The sequence below is a fragment of the Lottia gigantea genome, assembly GCF_000327385.1.
Source record: "Lottia gigantea unplaced genomic scaffold LOTGIsca_60, whole genome shotgun sequence".
Classification (NCBI taxonomy): domain Eukaryota; kingdom Metazoa; phylum Mollusca; class Gastropoda; family Lottiidae; genus Lottia; species Lottia gigantea.
In genome coordinates this window covers 650,935-668,719 of record NW_008710050.1, presented here as the reverse complement: position 1 = coordinate 668,719, position 17,785 = coordinate 650,935, and the positions used below count along the sequence as shown (strand labels likewise).

The following is a 17,785-nucleotide window of genomic DNA, read 5'->3' as shown; positions in this document are numbered from 1 at the left end:
TATTTTAGTAGATTTATTGTACTCCATTGTGTTAATAAAAAACCTAACAATTGTGCGATCTTATTTTCATGTTTAATTCGCCGTAAAGTTATGAATTAAAGTTTTTATAAAACATAATGAAAGGTGTATTAAAAATTAAAATTATATTTGTACGATATAACCCTTGTTAAATTATAATCAGAAAAGTTTAGAATAATAAAAGAGAACCTGAAATAAGTTATAATATTTATAACACTCTGAGAAGTTTTCCACTGAATTAGGATCTGAAATCTGAAACATTAGTAGTCTTATTTCATGTAAGAAAAAATATAATTTATATCTAGGTGAATATTCACATAAAACCCTGGTTCCCAACCTGGAGTGTTTTCACCTCCTCGGGGTATGGGACTAGGGTGTCAGGGGTGTGGCCAACTGGTGTAGGAGAAGAATTCATTTTGAATTGAGAGAGCACCTGCTAAAAATGTGGATGAAACAAATGTTTGGGTTTGGGGGTGTGAAAGGGCCAGGTGATTGATTGCTCCATGGGGTGTGAAGACTGAGAAAGGTCGGGAACCACTGATATAAAATTATCTATCTGTGTACGATAAAACTAAGGAAAATTAGAATCCAAACCAACTTATAGATGTGTAGTGATTCGGTTTAGATGAGGAGTTAATTGGTACAGTTATTTGTTTCATACGAAATGGAAAAACAGAAATTACTTTTCTACGATATAAAACTCTGAGCAATTAGAATCCAAACCAACTTATAGATGTGAAGCGATTCGGTTTGGTCGGGTTTTGTTACATTATAAGGTATTGATTTTTATTTCATACCAAATTGAAAAAAATGAAATTACTTTTTTACGGTACCCCTGGCAATAAGAACCGTAACTTATAGATATGTTCAATTCATAATATTTTCCACTATAAAACTCTTTAGACTGAATAATAAACTGCATTCTATAACGTTATGAAAATACACAAGTATTAACAATCCGAAATGCAAACCGAAACCAAAAGGGCTTCAAAAATATTTAAAATTATAATTAAATATAAAATTACCTGTGATAGATGTAGCCCTGTGTAAATTAAAATCCACAATAAATTATAATCTTATGAAAAGTTTGTTAATCCACTAAACACTACACATTGTTTCCTGTTCACAAGTTACTAAAACACGGAAAACAAGATTTGAATTTGAAAAAGTCTGACAAAACGTGTTTAATAACGTCCAAACACATAATATAGGACTTTTATAACTTCTGTATAAAAACGATCGAGGCAATATTATAATCATTTTCAGTTTTTTTGAATAAGAAGATCACCGCAGTATAATAACGAAATCATTGAAATATATTTTGATACAATTCAAAAAAAGGTCAAATTCTTTTATATCGAACACAAATCTACATAAAGCCTCGATTCGACCCGATATATTGATATTGGTGTTGAAAGCGTTAACTTTGTTGCTAATATAAGCACATGATGAATAACTCCGGCGTTGAAGGCGTTAATGTCATTTTTTCGCTACAATAGCTGTACATTATGACGAGCTAGTAGGTATTGTAGAGAATAAGTATTGAAAGGTTTTGTTGGTTGAGTGAAAGGCGATTCTCTGTTCATTGTAAGTTGACAATATTTAGTTTGGGAGTTGAAGAGATTCAAGTCATCATGTGTTTGTCAATTGTCACGTGGGTGTTTGTGCATGTCAGACAGCTAGAGTTGATAAAATTAATTAGAAATGAAATAAAATGAATGGAGTTTTACGTCCTACTTTTCTGCACCATGTGGGCTAATGAAGACGGGCAACACCATGCAGGGTGCAATGAGGGAAATTTTGCCAGGACAGCGGCATAAGCCTGCTCTTTTCGATTTCCAACTGTCGAGGGATCTTTAACGTGTACAGACTGTAGCACACGGTGTCTCGGTTTATTGTCCCATCCGAACGACTAGACGATATTTCCATGTCAGTTTCTCAAACCTGCATTACTGACAGGAGAAATGAATTCGGGGCGCAGTCTGTATAATATTCACTATTTATCCACTAATAGATTAATCAACACTAAACTTTTACTGACCACAAAATACAACATAGAGGTCACTTTTCATTAGAGCAAGTACGCAAAGTAAAATGAACACTTACATCCAAACAGACTCGATTGCAAATATTGAAACAGCACAACGTATTTCTTCTAAAATATCAAAAAATACCCACGCGAAGTAACAAACTAGCCAAATGTTGGGAAGTTTGATAAGAAGAAGAGTTGGGGTTATCGTGATGCATTACCAATTACGGTGCAGTGTCCGGTGCGGTCCGGTCCGGTGCGATGCAGGCTTATGCCTCTGTATTCTATACTTAGACTGATATTTGTAGTTTCCCGTCCATGAATCCAGGAACCCTGTAAGTAATTGTAAAATATAAAATATGATTTTTACCTGATATTTGAAATACCTCCATCTTAGCAACTTATTTCAGGTGTGTCAACTAGGTACAGTAGAATATTATAGTCGAGTTGAAACCCTCAGACCACTGAGACGTGACCTTTCACCTCCCACTAGGAAACCTTCAAAATACTATAAATACAGAACAAATAGGTATAAAAGATTTCTATTTCTATAAACGATTTTATTTTAAAGTTTATTATCAACTGGGCTAATAATTTTATTGAATTTAGGGTAATTATGATCACCACAATATTTTATTGTAGAAGCAATATTATATACTGTTGTGGTTTGACAGAGTTAACTCAGATCGACCTTGGAGCAACTAAGAGCAACTGGATGTTCAACAACTGCTAGAAAATGATGCCATTTTTCGAGAATAGAACGGTATGATGATTGGTAGATAACAAGTTAACGTTCGCTTCCAGCTAACTGATATCACAGACTAGGTAGTTGTTGGTAGATGACAAGTTAACGTCCGCTTCCAGCTAACTGATATCACAGAAAGGTAGTTGTTGGTAGATGACAAGTTAACGTCCGCTTCCAGCTAACTGATATCACAGACAAGGTAGTTGTTGGTAGATGACAAGTTAACGTTCACTTCCAGCTAACTGATATCACAGACAAGGTAGTTGTTGGTAGATGACAAGTTAACGTTCACTTCCAGCTAACTGATATCAAAGACTAGGTAGTTGTTGGTAGATGACAAGTTAACGTTCGCTTCCAGTGGATGCTGATATCACAGACTAGGTAGTTGTTGGTAGATGACAAGTTAACGTTCACTTCCAGTTAACTGATATCACAGACTAGGTAGTTGTTGTTAGATGACAAGTTAACGTTCACTTCCAGCTAACTGATATCACAGACAAGGTAGTTGTTGGTAGATGACAAGTTAACGTTCACTTCCAGCTAACTGATATCAAAGACTAGGTAGTTGTTGGTAGATGACAAGTTAACGTTCGCTTCCAGTGGATGCTGATATCACAGACTAGGTAGTTGTTGGTAGATGACAAGTTAACGTTCACTTCCAGTTAACTGATATCACAGACTAGGTAGTTGTTAGTAGTTGGTAGTTGGATTGGTTCAAATTAGATGATTCTGTGTTGTTTGTTTGGTTGTTGAGAATAAAACAGAAGGAACAATAATTGAGTTTTATAATCACCCTGTGCGCCGCTGATCGGAGAATTTCCCATAAACAATATTTTACTTTCCAGCGAGTATGATCAGATAGATATTGTCGTCGACTTGTGCTCTGAAGATATTCTGACTCTTCCATCTACCAAATGTGAAAAACGGACAAGTTCATGAAGAACAAGCGCAGATAGATTTTTGGTTTGTGCCTAGAGAGGCAATATTGTCTACAGTCTCGAATAACTAACCTCGAACTTAGAGTCGAAGTGCTCGAGTACTAACCTCCATATAACCACTGCTCCTCGCCAGTGAAAGGAAACAAAGTCATATTTTGTAGATATTATTGTATCTATATATTATAATAATCATTTTAACAATACATCAAATACTGACATTGTGTTTATCTATTCACCACCCATGGCGTATATTTCACGATTGAATAAAGTTTGATTCATTGTCAAATAAGCTGCTATTTGTTGACAGTTGACTTGTATAGTGGTCAATGGGCGAAAATCAAGCCCTGTGCCCACCAATTTGTCTTCTACGACATGTCCTAAACCCCCATCTCCCACCCCCATCCCCTAACTAAGGCTGACAAGAAGCCAAAGTCTACCCACTCTCAAATTCAAATAATTTTACAGAGGGAAAGGATTGCATACAAGCCAACCTCAACATTCTGAGGCCCTTACTCTACTCACCCACCCAACATGCTAGTTCAGGGGTCGCTCTGAGGATCCGCAATTCAATTCTGAAACTTCCCCATATTCACACCAATTCACCCTGATTTCAAATTTCACCCCCAATAAATTCTGATTCACCCCTTTTGAAAAACACTGATCTATATCAAATAGCTGTTTATATTTTCTCTTGCGTCTTTTGAAAGGATAATCGGTTGACGGGCCGTTGAAAAGGCCACCGAACAAATAAACTGGCATTTCTTGTGTTCAGCTCGTAACTATTCGTGGATGTTTTGCGAATAGCCATTCTTTTCTTGTGATTACGGGTTTTGCGTCTGCGTAGATTCTCCACGATATGGTTTCCGGTTCATAAAAAAGAGAAAAAACTTGATTTGAAGAAAGTTGATTTAAAGCCAGACAAACGGAATCATTTGAAATTAAAAACTTAAAAACATTCAGAATGGAAAGTGTAGTTTGGAGTGTTAAAAATGGCGATTTACCAGAAGTGAAAACAGCCTTAGAAGAGCAGGTTTGTTGAAACTGAAAGGCAATAATATAATTTACTTCTCCATTGCTATGACAGGCAGGTGCCCCACCCCCATCAATGACTAAATAAGGCAATAACATCATTTGAATAACAAATGTAGTAGTATAATTCTTTTAGATTAAATCATTTCAATGGAAATCTGATGGGATGGAAAATTTTGCTGCTTAGTCTGCAACATTAGACTACTTACTTCAAATTACTGCTGCCTTAAAGATGACTTAGTTAGGGCAAGGTTGAGATGGCCATATCTTGTATTTTGTTGAATAGAGAGCACCTGTCTGTAGGATCTTGTTAGGGTTTTGAAACGGTAGTCTGTTGTACTATAGAAAGTTTCTATCAAGTTTAATGATGGTTTATTTTATTTATAGAAAGGATTACAAAATGAAACTATATCTGGTAGAAAATTAATTCATTTCGCTGCCGATTATGGTCAACCAGAAATGATAGAATTTTTAGTTCATAAAGGTGCTGATGTCAATGTGAGTCAATATGTTTTACTGAATCCACTGGTTATATATAACTACTAATAGTAGAGATTAGGGTACTGGTAGTTGAAAGGTCATGAGTTACTATTCAACAAAAGGCACTGGCACAGAGAAATATATAATGCCCTTGCTATTGCAAAAGCTCCTGATAATATATTTAAGGAGGGAGCCGCATTGACTCAGTGAGGAAGACTCTTGCTCGTTTACCTGAAGGTCCAGGATTCATTTCTGGCATACGTTGAGATAATTTCAACCCGGTTTCCCCCTGTCAGTGAAGCAGGTGAAGAGGGCTGACATGGAAATAGCATCTAGTAGTTCGAATTTGACAATAAACGGAGGCCCCGCGTGTTACGTTAATGATCCCTCAACAGTTGGAAATAAAAGAAAGCAGGCTTATGCCACTGTCCTGGCAAAATTTCCCTCATCGCACCCTGCATGTAGTTGCTAGTCTTCATTAGCCCACATGGTGCAGAAAATATGACGTAAAACTCCATTCATTTCATTTCATTATTGATAATATTTAAGTGCCATTCAATAGCATATAATCAATTATTTTTGTAATTGTAGGCCTTAGATTCTCATGGTATTACTCCATTGTGTGCGGCCGTATTTGAAGGTCATGTAAAATGTGTTAAAATACTTTTAGAAAAGGTGAGTGGAATTTGAGGTCTCAAAGAAAGTGAGCTCCCTGCTGCAAATTTCAGTGGAGTAAACATATAGGCCATAATGTTTATTAGTTCTGCCTGGGCTTATGTTGGCAATTTTTTGGCAGACATATTCCATGTACAAAATAACAGAGTCGTTTCTGACAAATGCAAGAAATTTTAAAGATCTGACCCTTTCAACCCTGAGTGTAAATGAAATATAACATCATAAACCCTGAACTTCAAGTAATAAAAGTAAAAGTGTATGATGTAAAAGTTGTATGACGTCACTTAGTAACGGCCGGTATACCGTCTGCTCGGGTTGAAAGGGTTAAAGAATAATCTTGGCCCTAGTATTTTGTAATGTTATAAAGGTCTATGATCTAATTTAGAACAACCAAACTGGTCCTATCCAATTCCTTAAATGGTGTATACTTAAAAGATCAGTCATTTCAATACAAATAATTTATTATATTATGATCTAATTTAGACGAACAAACCCAGCCCAACCCAATTTCTTAGATGGTGTATACATCATCACATGTTGTTTACATAGATATAAAAAAGTTAAGACAACGCTGCTTAATTTTATTATTTTAGGGTGCTGATAAAAATGGCAAAGCTCCAGACGGAACGCCCTACATCGAATGTGCAGAAACAGATGAAATAAAAAACTTATTGAAATGAATGGATAACTGATAGTGCTAAAAATATCTTAAAAACTGTATATTATCTTCTTCCATGGTGGTATTTTTATTGGAAGCTCTGTGAAAAACTTGTGATTTTTTTTATGAGTAGAAGCATGGGAACAATAAATCATTGTGTATAACAGAAGCAGGGGTTGGGTTTAGGGGGGTGAGGGGAGGGGCTATATATACACTGCTTGTAGAATAGTATTTATTTTGCCAGCTTTTGTTGTTTGTCTTTCATTATAACTATACATACTAAATATAACTCGAAACTGTATTTTAAACATCCTCGATCAGACTTTCTTGATTGTAATTTTGTAATTGAAGAATGAAAATTGTGTTAACGGTGAAATCGCTTGCTTCAGGGTCCCCTCCGATGCGTAAAATTGCGGAATAGTTTGTCAAAAATGCAGAATTTTACATTGAGAATGTGGCAAAAATTGTTGTTGAAAGGATCCAGATGTCTTATTTTTGCCAGAAAGATTTTTGATGTTAAACTTTCTGTATAAATAGTATTTTCTGATGTATTTATTTAGATTTTATGTTTTATAAGTATTTGATCATACATAAACTGTCTCAAAACAAAAACTAAATAGTCCTAGCCCCTGTTGACTAATAATCAGAATATCTTCAGAAAGAGTCAAATAGAATTTTTTGCATTTTGTCTAAATGTTGGCATTAACTGTCGTTCTATAAAGAATTGAATATTGTCAAACTGAGCACAATTTAATCTATATTTTGTATCATGCTATAAAATATGGACAATTTTTAAAGAAACAATAAATCAATATTATATAAAGTATATTGTTGTTTAACAATGGAGGTTCAGGTACCCAGTGGTGAAGCCAGGTTTATGTCCGAGGGGGGGCAACCTTGAAAAATGGTTTGAACCCCACTTTATTTCTACCAAATTTAAATGCGATTTGTATACTTTTATCGCCCTAAAATATGTTGAATGCACCCGATCAATTCTTTTTTCAAAAATTTTGTGGGGAGAACCCTTTTTAACACTTCATGAGACAGTTGTTACCCCTTAAAATCTTCTCTACCCCTTATTTTGTACCCCCAGTCTTGGGAGGCTGACACTGCCACTATTGTTCAATCTTAAAGACAATGCAAAGTTCTGTATTGAAGGTTCATGGAATATCATCTATCTTCACAATGCCAAGGTACAAGGAACAGAAGTCTTAGATCTCGTAATTATTTCTTGTATCAAGGTTTGTTAATGCAGCAATATCATTGGATATTACTGAGATACAGATCAGATATCATGAGAATGTACAAGGGGATACAACTCTTGTTATGGACATTAAATTGACTATACATAATCAGGAAACAGATTTCGAATAAGTGAAATAACTTGCAGAAAATAATTATACATTAACTACACACATCTTCACAGTGTTAACTATTATGAACGTGCATTTACAAACTTTTCTATGATAAAAGAAAGTGGCAATTGCAGTCAAGGTATAACACAAAGTTCACAAGAGCTTGAAGTGAAGATGAACAACAAAGCACTGTAAGGGATTGTCATGATTATAAATGAAAACTACCATGTTTTTTTGCTCACATTTATTATAATAAATTTATCGATAAGATTTCTGGTAGCGAGCTCTGGCACCAGGACCACCGAATTTCTTCATCTCACAACGACGTGGGTCACCAATCAGTAAATTTCGGTCGTATTGTAATAAAATATCCTTGATTTCTTTCTTACTAGATTCATCTACATCTGAAATTACAGGTCGAAAAGCATGAATTTAAAAGTGATACAGGTAATATTCTACAAAAAAGGATGGTTTCCACCCTTCTACTATAAACAATTATTGATGAGTCCTACATTTCATGGTTATGAATTTTTAACAGAAGAGTGGATTAGGTAATGGCAGAGATGTTAGTGACCACCAGAGCGAGAAATCTGGCTGCCCCCGCTTTGGCTACGGCAATGGTGACCACTCAATTCATTTCAGGAACTTTTGGGAAGCGTAGGCAGCTAAAGCCTTTCGTGCTTCTTATTAGGAAAAGAAAGGAATCTGCAACCCATTTCCATTCCAGAAATTTCCCGAAGTCTTACATCTCTGCATCTTACTTTTCCAATAATAAGCAGGTATTAAGCAGGTCAAATCTCAAAACAAGAATGTATGAAGATTTCCTCAGGATGCTGGGAGATGACTCTTTCCAAGATAACCAAATCAACATAACTTCTAATTGTATACTCATAGCCTCTTGGTAAATTAGTATTATGATGCCATTTGAGCAAAGATTATGGCAAGGGTCTTGAAGGTGACTCATTCCGACCTTCAAAGTTAGTATAGTTAACCACAATAAATATAACAAATATAATCATCTTATGATTATAATTCTTCATTACAGTCAAATCAAAGTTCTACAATATCTAATTCCTACTTACATTTTTGGTAGAAAGCAACAATAGCTCTTGCAACTGCCTGTCTGATAGCTAAAAGATAATTACAGGTCATAAATAAATACATAATTAATAAACTTACAACCTAAAGAATTTAACTGATACACCATTGAAATAATGACTGAGAAAAATTGGGCAAGAGAAGATTCTTATCTGTCTATAATATTCAATATTATAACATGTTTTCTCATTTGATTTAATCAATAGGGAGTTGAATTGTTGTGTGCTAGTTAATTATGTGATGTCAGTTCAAATCCTCCTGAAGGTATGACAAATTCTGATGCCAGAGCCAGTGCTTCTGATTGTCTACCTGGTAAATTATAATGTATCTTAAGATCCAAACAGCAAAACGAAACCCGAAATCCAAAACATCACATTAGCAATGCATTAGTAGCATCACATGAGGAAGTATATCAATCAAGTGAGTACGTATTTCATAATGAAAAGTGACATCAGGTGTCTAGAAGAGTAAGCATACACTGTCTGGTGTCAAACACTTACCATAAATTTGAGCTATGATACCACCACCCTTGACTCTAACTCTGATGTTTAAACCGTCAAATCTTTCTTTACCTAATAATAACATAGGTTCCCTCAACTGAAACAACAAAACATTTAAGATCAGACATCAGAGTTTAAAAAAATTTCAAGGACCTGGTGAATTTTATATGTACTGTTGATGTCATCAGGCACTACAATTAGCCAAAAACATCTGTAAGCTTATTTATTCCAATCTCTGATAGCCATTGTGAAAGTTGTCTGCAGGACTATGGTCAGAAAATCAGGCTTTGTCTTATGGTGATTTTCTTCATCTCTGAAGGAAAGAATGTTCTTTGAGATATTTACTTGGTATCAACTAAAACCTATTGCTGGGGCATCATGGTGACTTTTGTATTGTTAGTAATACATGACCCTGTGAACATTTGATAGCCTGGTAAGTTTTGTTTTGAAAAATTTTGATGGAACTGCATAAGCAAGAACGTGACGTAAATGGTGCAGAAGGGCGATAAATAATGAATGTATGACTCAACTATGTACAAAAATACCCATCTTTCCAAATAAATTCTACTCCTAAAAGAGCTTTCAAAGGCTGGGATAGTGGCAGATGCCTTGCACTTCATTAGCCCAAAAACCTCAAAATTAGGATTTCAGCTTTCCAGTCAACTGATTACTCACCTTGACTCTCAGACATTCTGGTTCCATCTGTTCTAATGGACGTCCATTGATTCTTAAAGTGGCCTTCGACCCTCTTTTACAGTAAGCTACAGCAATGGAAGTTTTCTACAAATTAACAAAACAAAAATAGTCAAAACTTGTGTTTAGTGTGAATATGAAAAGATTTCTTTGATAAGAATGGTTTCTGCATTGACTTTTGCTGTCTTTTTCGCAAATACTGGTCTTCCAAAATAAAATTTCCAAATGATATTTTTTTTCACTGAAGACAATCTTTATTTGAAGTTGATATTTCAATTCATACAAACATAAGCAAAAAGCATTTTTCTGTAAAAGTTGAGAGCTACATATTTTCCAAAATGGTTGGTAATTACCTATTAGGTTATAATATATAAATCAATAGTTAGATTCATCTCTTACCTTTCTTCCACATACTTGTACCGATTGTACTGGAGCTTTCGCTTTAGGAGCTGGCTTCAAACTAGAAGGAGCAGGCGGCATGCTGAAATTGAGAAACAGGATATTTGATAAATCCACGATCTGTTAAGTGATACGTGAATAAGAGCCAGTAGATATACCTGGTGTCATAAATAACATAATAGGATACAATCCGATAAATCCAAAAAACTTAGTAATCATCCACAAATATGCAATAAGCTATTGAAAAACGCTTAATATTAAGATTACTTAGTTGTATGAATTTTCCAATTTTCCAGATTTTACAGAGATTCTGTTGTAATTTTATGACACCAGGTAAGTTCACTGATGAATATATTCTCATATTGACCATTTCGAGAAATTAAATTTTATGTTCATTCTTAGACGTAGTATCACTTTAAATGTAATTTGAGTGCGGAAATATTGCCAAAAGTCATGCAGGGTTGTTGAAGATTTGTTTGCCACGAGAGTGAGCTATCAGTACCGTATCAAAGATCAATTTAATGGACCCTGAAGTTTGAAGTTGAACGTCATCAAATCATTTTACTTTCTATCTAAACTCATCTAAATATAATAAGAATAATTCTTGGTAGTTTTTTGACAAACTTTCATTCTGTTTTATTTTATCTGCTTTTATTTGTAATATAGCCACTTCAGTTAGAGTTAAAATCTAACAGTTGAGTAACGACAGCACTGTTTATAAAATATATTCAAATTCAGGCATCAAACTATTGGCAACAATGTGGTACGAGTAGTAAGATGCTTTCATACAATGTTACAATGACAGACACCTGAATATCTAATGGAGTCACCATAAACAATTCATATCAAGCAAATAATGTCAGGACGGGAGCACAAGACTAGAGAAGGCCGATGGCAGGAGAGCCATTTCTCTCAGCTTTTACCATTTCTTGCAAATAAATATAATTACGCTGGGACCAAGATTTGGTTTATATAAAATGGGATTATTTCAAATTAAATCACAAGAATTTAAGTTTATTTGGGCTATTTTTATGGAATTTATTGAGTATTTTAGTTGTTGAAGTTCACTCACGTTGTATTTTGATCATGAACGAAAAGGAAAAGGAAGTAACTAGGGGTTCTATTTCCGGTTTCTGGTACTGAAAATACTCTTCAAGCTAAAATTTCAAGATTGTTCTGTTTTGTTTAATTTTATCAAGATTTAATATGTTTCAATTATTAATTATATTTCGGAATAAAAAAAAAGGTTTTGTTAACAAACTTAGGCTTATAATTATACGTGACCCACACAAAGAACCAAAATACTGAAATTAGGCTGATGGGTATATTTCCTTTTCTTTTCAATCTCCTCTTGTAAGTTATTCAATTTTATGGTCAAAAAGTTAACTTAAAATGTTTGTCACTTTGATTTGGCAATAAAAAGCAACATTATGGGCACATTTAAAAAAAAAATGCTCAATATTTATTTCGGGAGAGGCTTGATTTGAGATTTATAGTCTTGATTGTCATAGAATAAAAATTCGTAAGTCTGGACAATCAGAACAAAAAGGCGCTAAATATGAACTTTTCGCGCTAAACCTTTCAAATACCGTATTCTGCGAACATGGCTGTCGAGTTGAGCATAGACCCCAAAAATAGCATTTTGGCCAACATTAACGCAGTAGAAAATGGTAAAAATTATAGCGAAATAGAAGAGAGGTGAGATAGTGAACTTTAGCACAAAACAAGATTATTTTTTTTTTTTTAGACATTTAGACTTGTCGAAATCAAAAAAGAAATAATCGGTAAAAAATCAGTTAGCGTTTGAAGTTTAGTGTTCAAAGAAAGAATTATTAAAATTCGGCATATTGCCATGAAAACTATTGATCTGTAAATTATGACATGTACAGATCTTAATGTTTTGTAATTGTTGAAAAGTTTGTCAGATATTCCAGAAATGCCTGCAGTAAAAAAGTCGGGTAAGTTTTTAGGAGAATCAAGCCCAGGGCGAATCGAACAAAGACAACAAAGACAATTCGGGACACTTTTTTTTGATAAGAACCAACTTTGTAAACAAATTGAAAGTAGGCCTGGAACACACAGGCATCTGTTTTTATCGATAGTCGACTCTCTCTATAATAGTATATGAGTGTAAATATTTTTAGTATTTTTATTGAACAAAAGTTAGATTAGTATGAAGAAGAACACTGAGGGATGTCTTGTGTGAAGGGAAAATATTCAATGAAACGATTCATATAAGGTTGGGATAATGTTTCATTACGGTAAATGGTAGAAAATCGTCTGAAGCGGAGGTGGTCGTGACGAGCGTTAGCCACCTTCTCATATACTAAAGTATTACAGAGATGGTCGACTGTTGATAGAAACAGATGCCTGTGGCTGGAACAACTCCGCCATTTTTTTACGATCTATTTAAAATTATAGTACAATTCCGTAGCTTTTTTGTTTCTGATAATTTTAAGAAATTAATGATCCTTTGTTGCAAATTGACTTTTGGTGGTCCGAGTTGGAATTGGTCAGAATTGTCTTTCACTTTGAATCTGAATTTGCATAAGTGGTCTGAACTCTGAGTTGACTTTAATCCAAGATATCTCAATGGCCCACCAACCCCCAAACACACCACAGACATTATCATATTATGGATTTGCGCTCGACGGCTTAAAGCAAATGAAGATTGATCACAGAAACCATGGCAGGGTATAGTTACTCTTCTAGACACCTGATACCACTTGAAATACTTATGATTGATATTCTTCCTCATATGAAAAGTTTATTAGCTGTTAGTTATGTTTCGCCAATGTATTGTTTCGGATTTCATTGTGCGGGTGTGGTTTGGATTGTTAGTAGCCTACATGGCTTATCTATTTTATCTAGGAATAGTACGTGGTCTAGTATTTAAATTAACTATATCTGTCATAAGTATAATTCTGAAATTTGCTGATTATCAAAATATTATTTTATCTTTTAGACACGATGAAGAAGAATATCTTGACGCTATCAGGAAGATTCTAAAGAAAGGTGTAAAACGAGGAAATCGTACTGGAGTTGATACGCGGTCCATATTTGGTATGCAAATGAGATATGATTTACGAGAGAGTAAGTATTAAAATATTTTTAAAAAACACATAGTATAGCTTTAAGAATCTTAAAAATGTCAAGCTATTAGCCTTTTACAAACTGTGTCTAATACCTTGACTACACTAGCCACCTTTCTTGTTACACAGAATGCAGCTATTTGATTGGATTGTACGCGTGTGAATACAGCCAATCAGAGTCCTTGACAGAAAGTCTGATAAGAATACGCCATAATGTTTACAGTCTATCTGTCAAGGGCTATGTTTGATTGTATTTGATAGGGTATAATACAATCGCTGCATTCGGTAATATAAAATATGTAACTATTGCAATGAAGTAATACATTGACCATTGTGAAGATGCCATACAGGCATGGCACCCCTGGGGCAATAGTAATCTTTAATTGACCCCATGCCAAGTAAATTACAGAAGAATATAGATTGTTATGAGGTTTTCTAATCTTTTCATGTGTATTTTCTATAATGACAGGTTTTCCGTTATTAACAACTAAGAGAGTATTTTGGCGAGGTGTAGCAGAAGAGTTATTGTGGTTTATTAAAGGTTGCACTAATGGAAAAGATCTCAGTGATAAAAATGTCCGTATCTGGGATGCGAATGGTTCACGAGAGTTTTTAGATAATCTTGGTCTCACACACAGAGAGGAAGGTTTGTTGAGTAAAGTTTTTTATTAACAAGTTTCAGTAAACTATTTACTCCCACGACAATTTGTTGCAGAAAAGACGTAAAACTCCATTCATTTCATTTTTATTATACTTTTTATTGCAGGTGATCTGGGACCAGTTTATGGTTTTCAATGGAGACATTTTGGAGCAGAATATAAAGATATGCATACTGATTATTCAGGACAGGGAGTAGACCAGCTACAAGATGTTATAAATAAAATAAAAAATAACCCTGAAGACAGGAGAATCATCATGTCAGCTTGGAACCCTCTAGGTAGGCTCACTTACATCAAATCCCTAGATCATCCATTCTAAAAACAACATTCGAGCTGGTCTTGAAATTAGTAAGTTAGGATTGTGATGGAATATACTAAAATTACTATCTGTTTTCAGATCTGAATAAAATGGCGTTACCTCCATGTCATTGTTTAGTTCAGTTTTACGTTGCTAACGGTGAATTGTCTTGCCAACTGTATCAGCGATCAGCAGATATGGTGAGTTTAACTTAATATATATAATACATTGCAGCCAGCCTTATTGCAGCTCCCTATCACACCTGAATGCAGACCTTGAAATTTTAGCATTGAGGTAGCAAATATTAACAGAATAACATTGTCATTAATTGTTTCAGAGATCATTATATTACTGAGTTTTGTGTAAATGATATTTTCAGGGTCTTGGTGTACCATTTAACATTGCCAGTTATTCATTATTGACCTATATGATAGCTCACGTTACACATCTGAAGGTAAGGTTATTATTTCAACACGTTTTTTTAGGGTTATGTTTTAATATCTCTATATTACTCTACTTTAACGCACTATTTTAACAATGAAAATAATTCATTATTATTATTATTATTATTATTATATTTGTAGCCGGGAGATTTTGTACATACTATTGGTGATGCCCATGTTTACGTGAATCATACTGAACCATTACAAGAACAGGTATAAGAGACTTATTAACAAAAATTATATAGAACTAATATGCTGAAAGAAATCGTTGACATATCGATTTTAGTTAAAATGCTTAGACATAAAACATAACCGCTGACCGCTGGTTATGAGATTACGAGATTTTATTATTTATCCCATGAATCACGACTGTACAGAAAATAATTCATTTGAAAATCAAAGATAACTGTTACTAGATCATACATACGCATATTAATTTTGATGTCGAAATGAGGTATTTGGTGAAAAAACAAATTACAATTTTGTTTGGTTATTATTTTTGTAATTATAATTGTAATCTAACAAGATTTTTAACCAGGTCGGGTTCATTATAATTAGATTGAGAATAAGTAAGACTAGAAACCACTATATAATTTCTTTCACATGAATATTCCTGTGTTGTACCAGTGCTAGCTTGAAAGTTGTGATCTAAGGCTGTTTTCTGACTTGTTGGTCTGTCTTTTATAATAGATTACTTTTGAATATTTCAGCTTCAGAGAAAGCCTCGACCATTCCCTACATTGACATTAAAAGATGGAGTAAAAGATATCAACGATTTCAAAATGGAAGATTTTGAACTAACTGGTTATAATCCATATCCTAAAATAAAGATGGACATGGCTGTTTAGAACTGTCAGGAGAGAAGATTGTCAAAAATTCCAAGCATTTAGTGCCTTCTTGGTCCAAAATATGAGCATTTACTTTTAATATATAGAAATTTATAAATATACAAATATATCTAATTGACTTTATGCAATATTAGAGAATAACTTCAGTAGGGACTGAATTTGTTGAGAAAGAATTTATTTTGACTGTCGAAAATAGATGTCTGAAGATCTCTACTAGTCAAACTTCAGTAGGAACGCAGGCTGAAATAGGTCACTTGTCTGAAGATCTCTACTTGTCGAACTTCAGTAGGGACGCAGGCTGAAACAAATCAGTTGTCTGAAGATTGGATCTGAGCAACTATATGTTTCAAGTTGTATTTTAATATTTCTAGTAAAAAGAAATCAACTTGTCTTGCAGAAAGAAAAGTATTTATAATTCACTGGTTTTGTGGTTACAAAAAATTTCTCCTATTGTTTGAAATAATTGAGAGAAATAAAGGATTTATTTTTATTTTATCATCTTGCATTTTTTTTACATTCTTTTGTCTGATTGAAAAGAATTGTTCTAGGCTCATAACAGTTCAGAATTTCTTTTACAATTACCTTGAAAAAAGAGCAGGGTAATGATGCTGTCCTGGCAACATTTCACTCATTGCACACTGCATGGCGTTGCCCGTCTTCATTAGCCAAATTAACCCAAAGTAAAACTCATTTCTGTGTCTATTATCTATTTATCCTGTTCTTTTCATAAAGAATTGATAATTTATATATTTTTCATACATAATATTTGAGAAATATAAATCTTGTAACAAATTTATGTAGTCTTATGTTGATGTACTGGCAAAATTTCCCTCGTTGCACACTGCACGGCATTGCCTGTCCTCATTAGCTCATTAGGTGCACAAGAGTAGAACATAAAACTCCATTTTCTTTTGTAGTAAGTTTATAATTAAAACAGTTTAATTAATTTTCATCATTCATACAACAATAATAATAATAATACATACAAAATATAAATATTAAAAACAATGGTTTTATTAAGCCAGGTCCAAGAATCTACCTTGAATTGAGGAAAGATATCAGTCAACTGATTTTCACAACCCACAATCACCAGTTAGTCAGCAACGTAAACAAGCAAGTGACGTCATTCTAGTCTTTAGTTTTCAACTCTCTAAATACAACTGCGCTTTTATCTAGAAACCTTCGCCAAATCTTTTAGACATTAATCTTCCCAAGATTATCTCTACTCATTAACAGCTGCATTTGAATTTGGGCGTATAATAAAATTGTGTTTAAATCAAATTATAAAATACCCTCATCTACCTCAAAGCTAATATAAAGAAGCAGTTAATTCTACATTCCTCTAAATTTGGTTGAAGAAATTCTAATTTCTTGTTAGACATTACCTCTGATAGCTACTAGGATGAGACTGATGGATGGATCTATATAGTACAATGAGAATGATTGATGAAATGAAGTTTTACATCTAGGCTACAATCTAATTAAAATTAGATTACAAATGCATTCGTTATTTTTTTTTGCCACTCATCATTGTCATCTAACGAGATTTATACCAAGGTTACATACAGGTGACATTTCAAGCTATTTATAGCAGAAAATCGTGCAGCTCTCCAGCCAATCAGAAACACTTTCACAACCACAAGTCTCATTGTTCAAATTGCTCTTCTTTTGGTTTCGCTATCCCACAATACATAGTTGATATCTAAACACGGATTCTGCATGACATGCTCTGATTGGTTGAAATGAAAGTCAACCGTACACGACCTTGGTGTAAATATCGTTAGATTACAATGAATAGCGGAAAATAACTAAACAAAATTGTAATCAT

At 34.0% G+C, this 17,785-nt stretch overlaps 2 protein-coding genes across 2 annotated transcripts; both read left to right on the top strand.

Moving 5' to 3' along the window:
• Positions 1-4,691: 4,691 nt before the first annotated feature.
• On the top strand, positions 4,692-6,594 carry LOTGIDRAFT_128209 (hypothetical protein; the record flags this gene model as incomplete). The annotated part of the gene is made up of 4 exons (XM_009064099.1): positions 4,692-4,760; positions 5,147-5,257; positions 5,831-5,914; positions 6,508-6,594. 4 exons carry the CDS (start codon positions 4,692-4,694, stop codon positions 6,592-6,594), a joined length of 351 nt encoding a protein of 116 aa, XP_009062347.1.
• A 330-nt stretch (positions 6,595-6,924) lies between these two features.
• Positions 6,925-15,957, top strand: LOTGIDRAFT_166678 (hypothetical protein; the record flags this gene model as incomplete). Its single annotated transcript, XM_009064098.1, has 9 exons — positions 6,925-6,942; positions 12,373-12,401; positions 13,583-13,710; positions 14,179-14,355; positions 14,476-14,646; positions 14,766-14,866; positions 15,046-15,120; positions 15,251-15,322; positions 15,820-15,957. The coding sequence occupies 9 exons, from the start codon at positions 6,925-6,927 to the stop codon at positions 15,955-15,957; spliced, it is 909 nt and encodes a 302-aa protein (XP_009062346.1).
• Between the last annotated feature and the right edge of the window lie 1,828 nt (positions 15,958-17,785).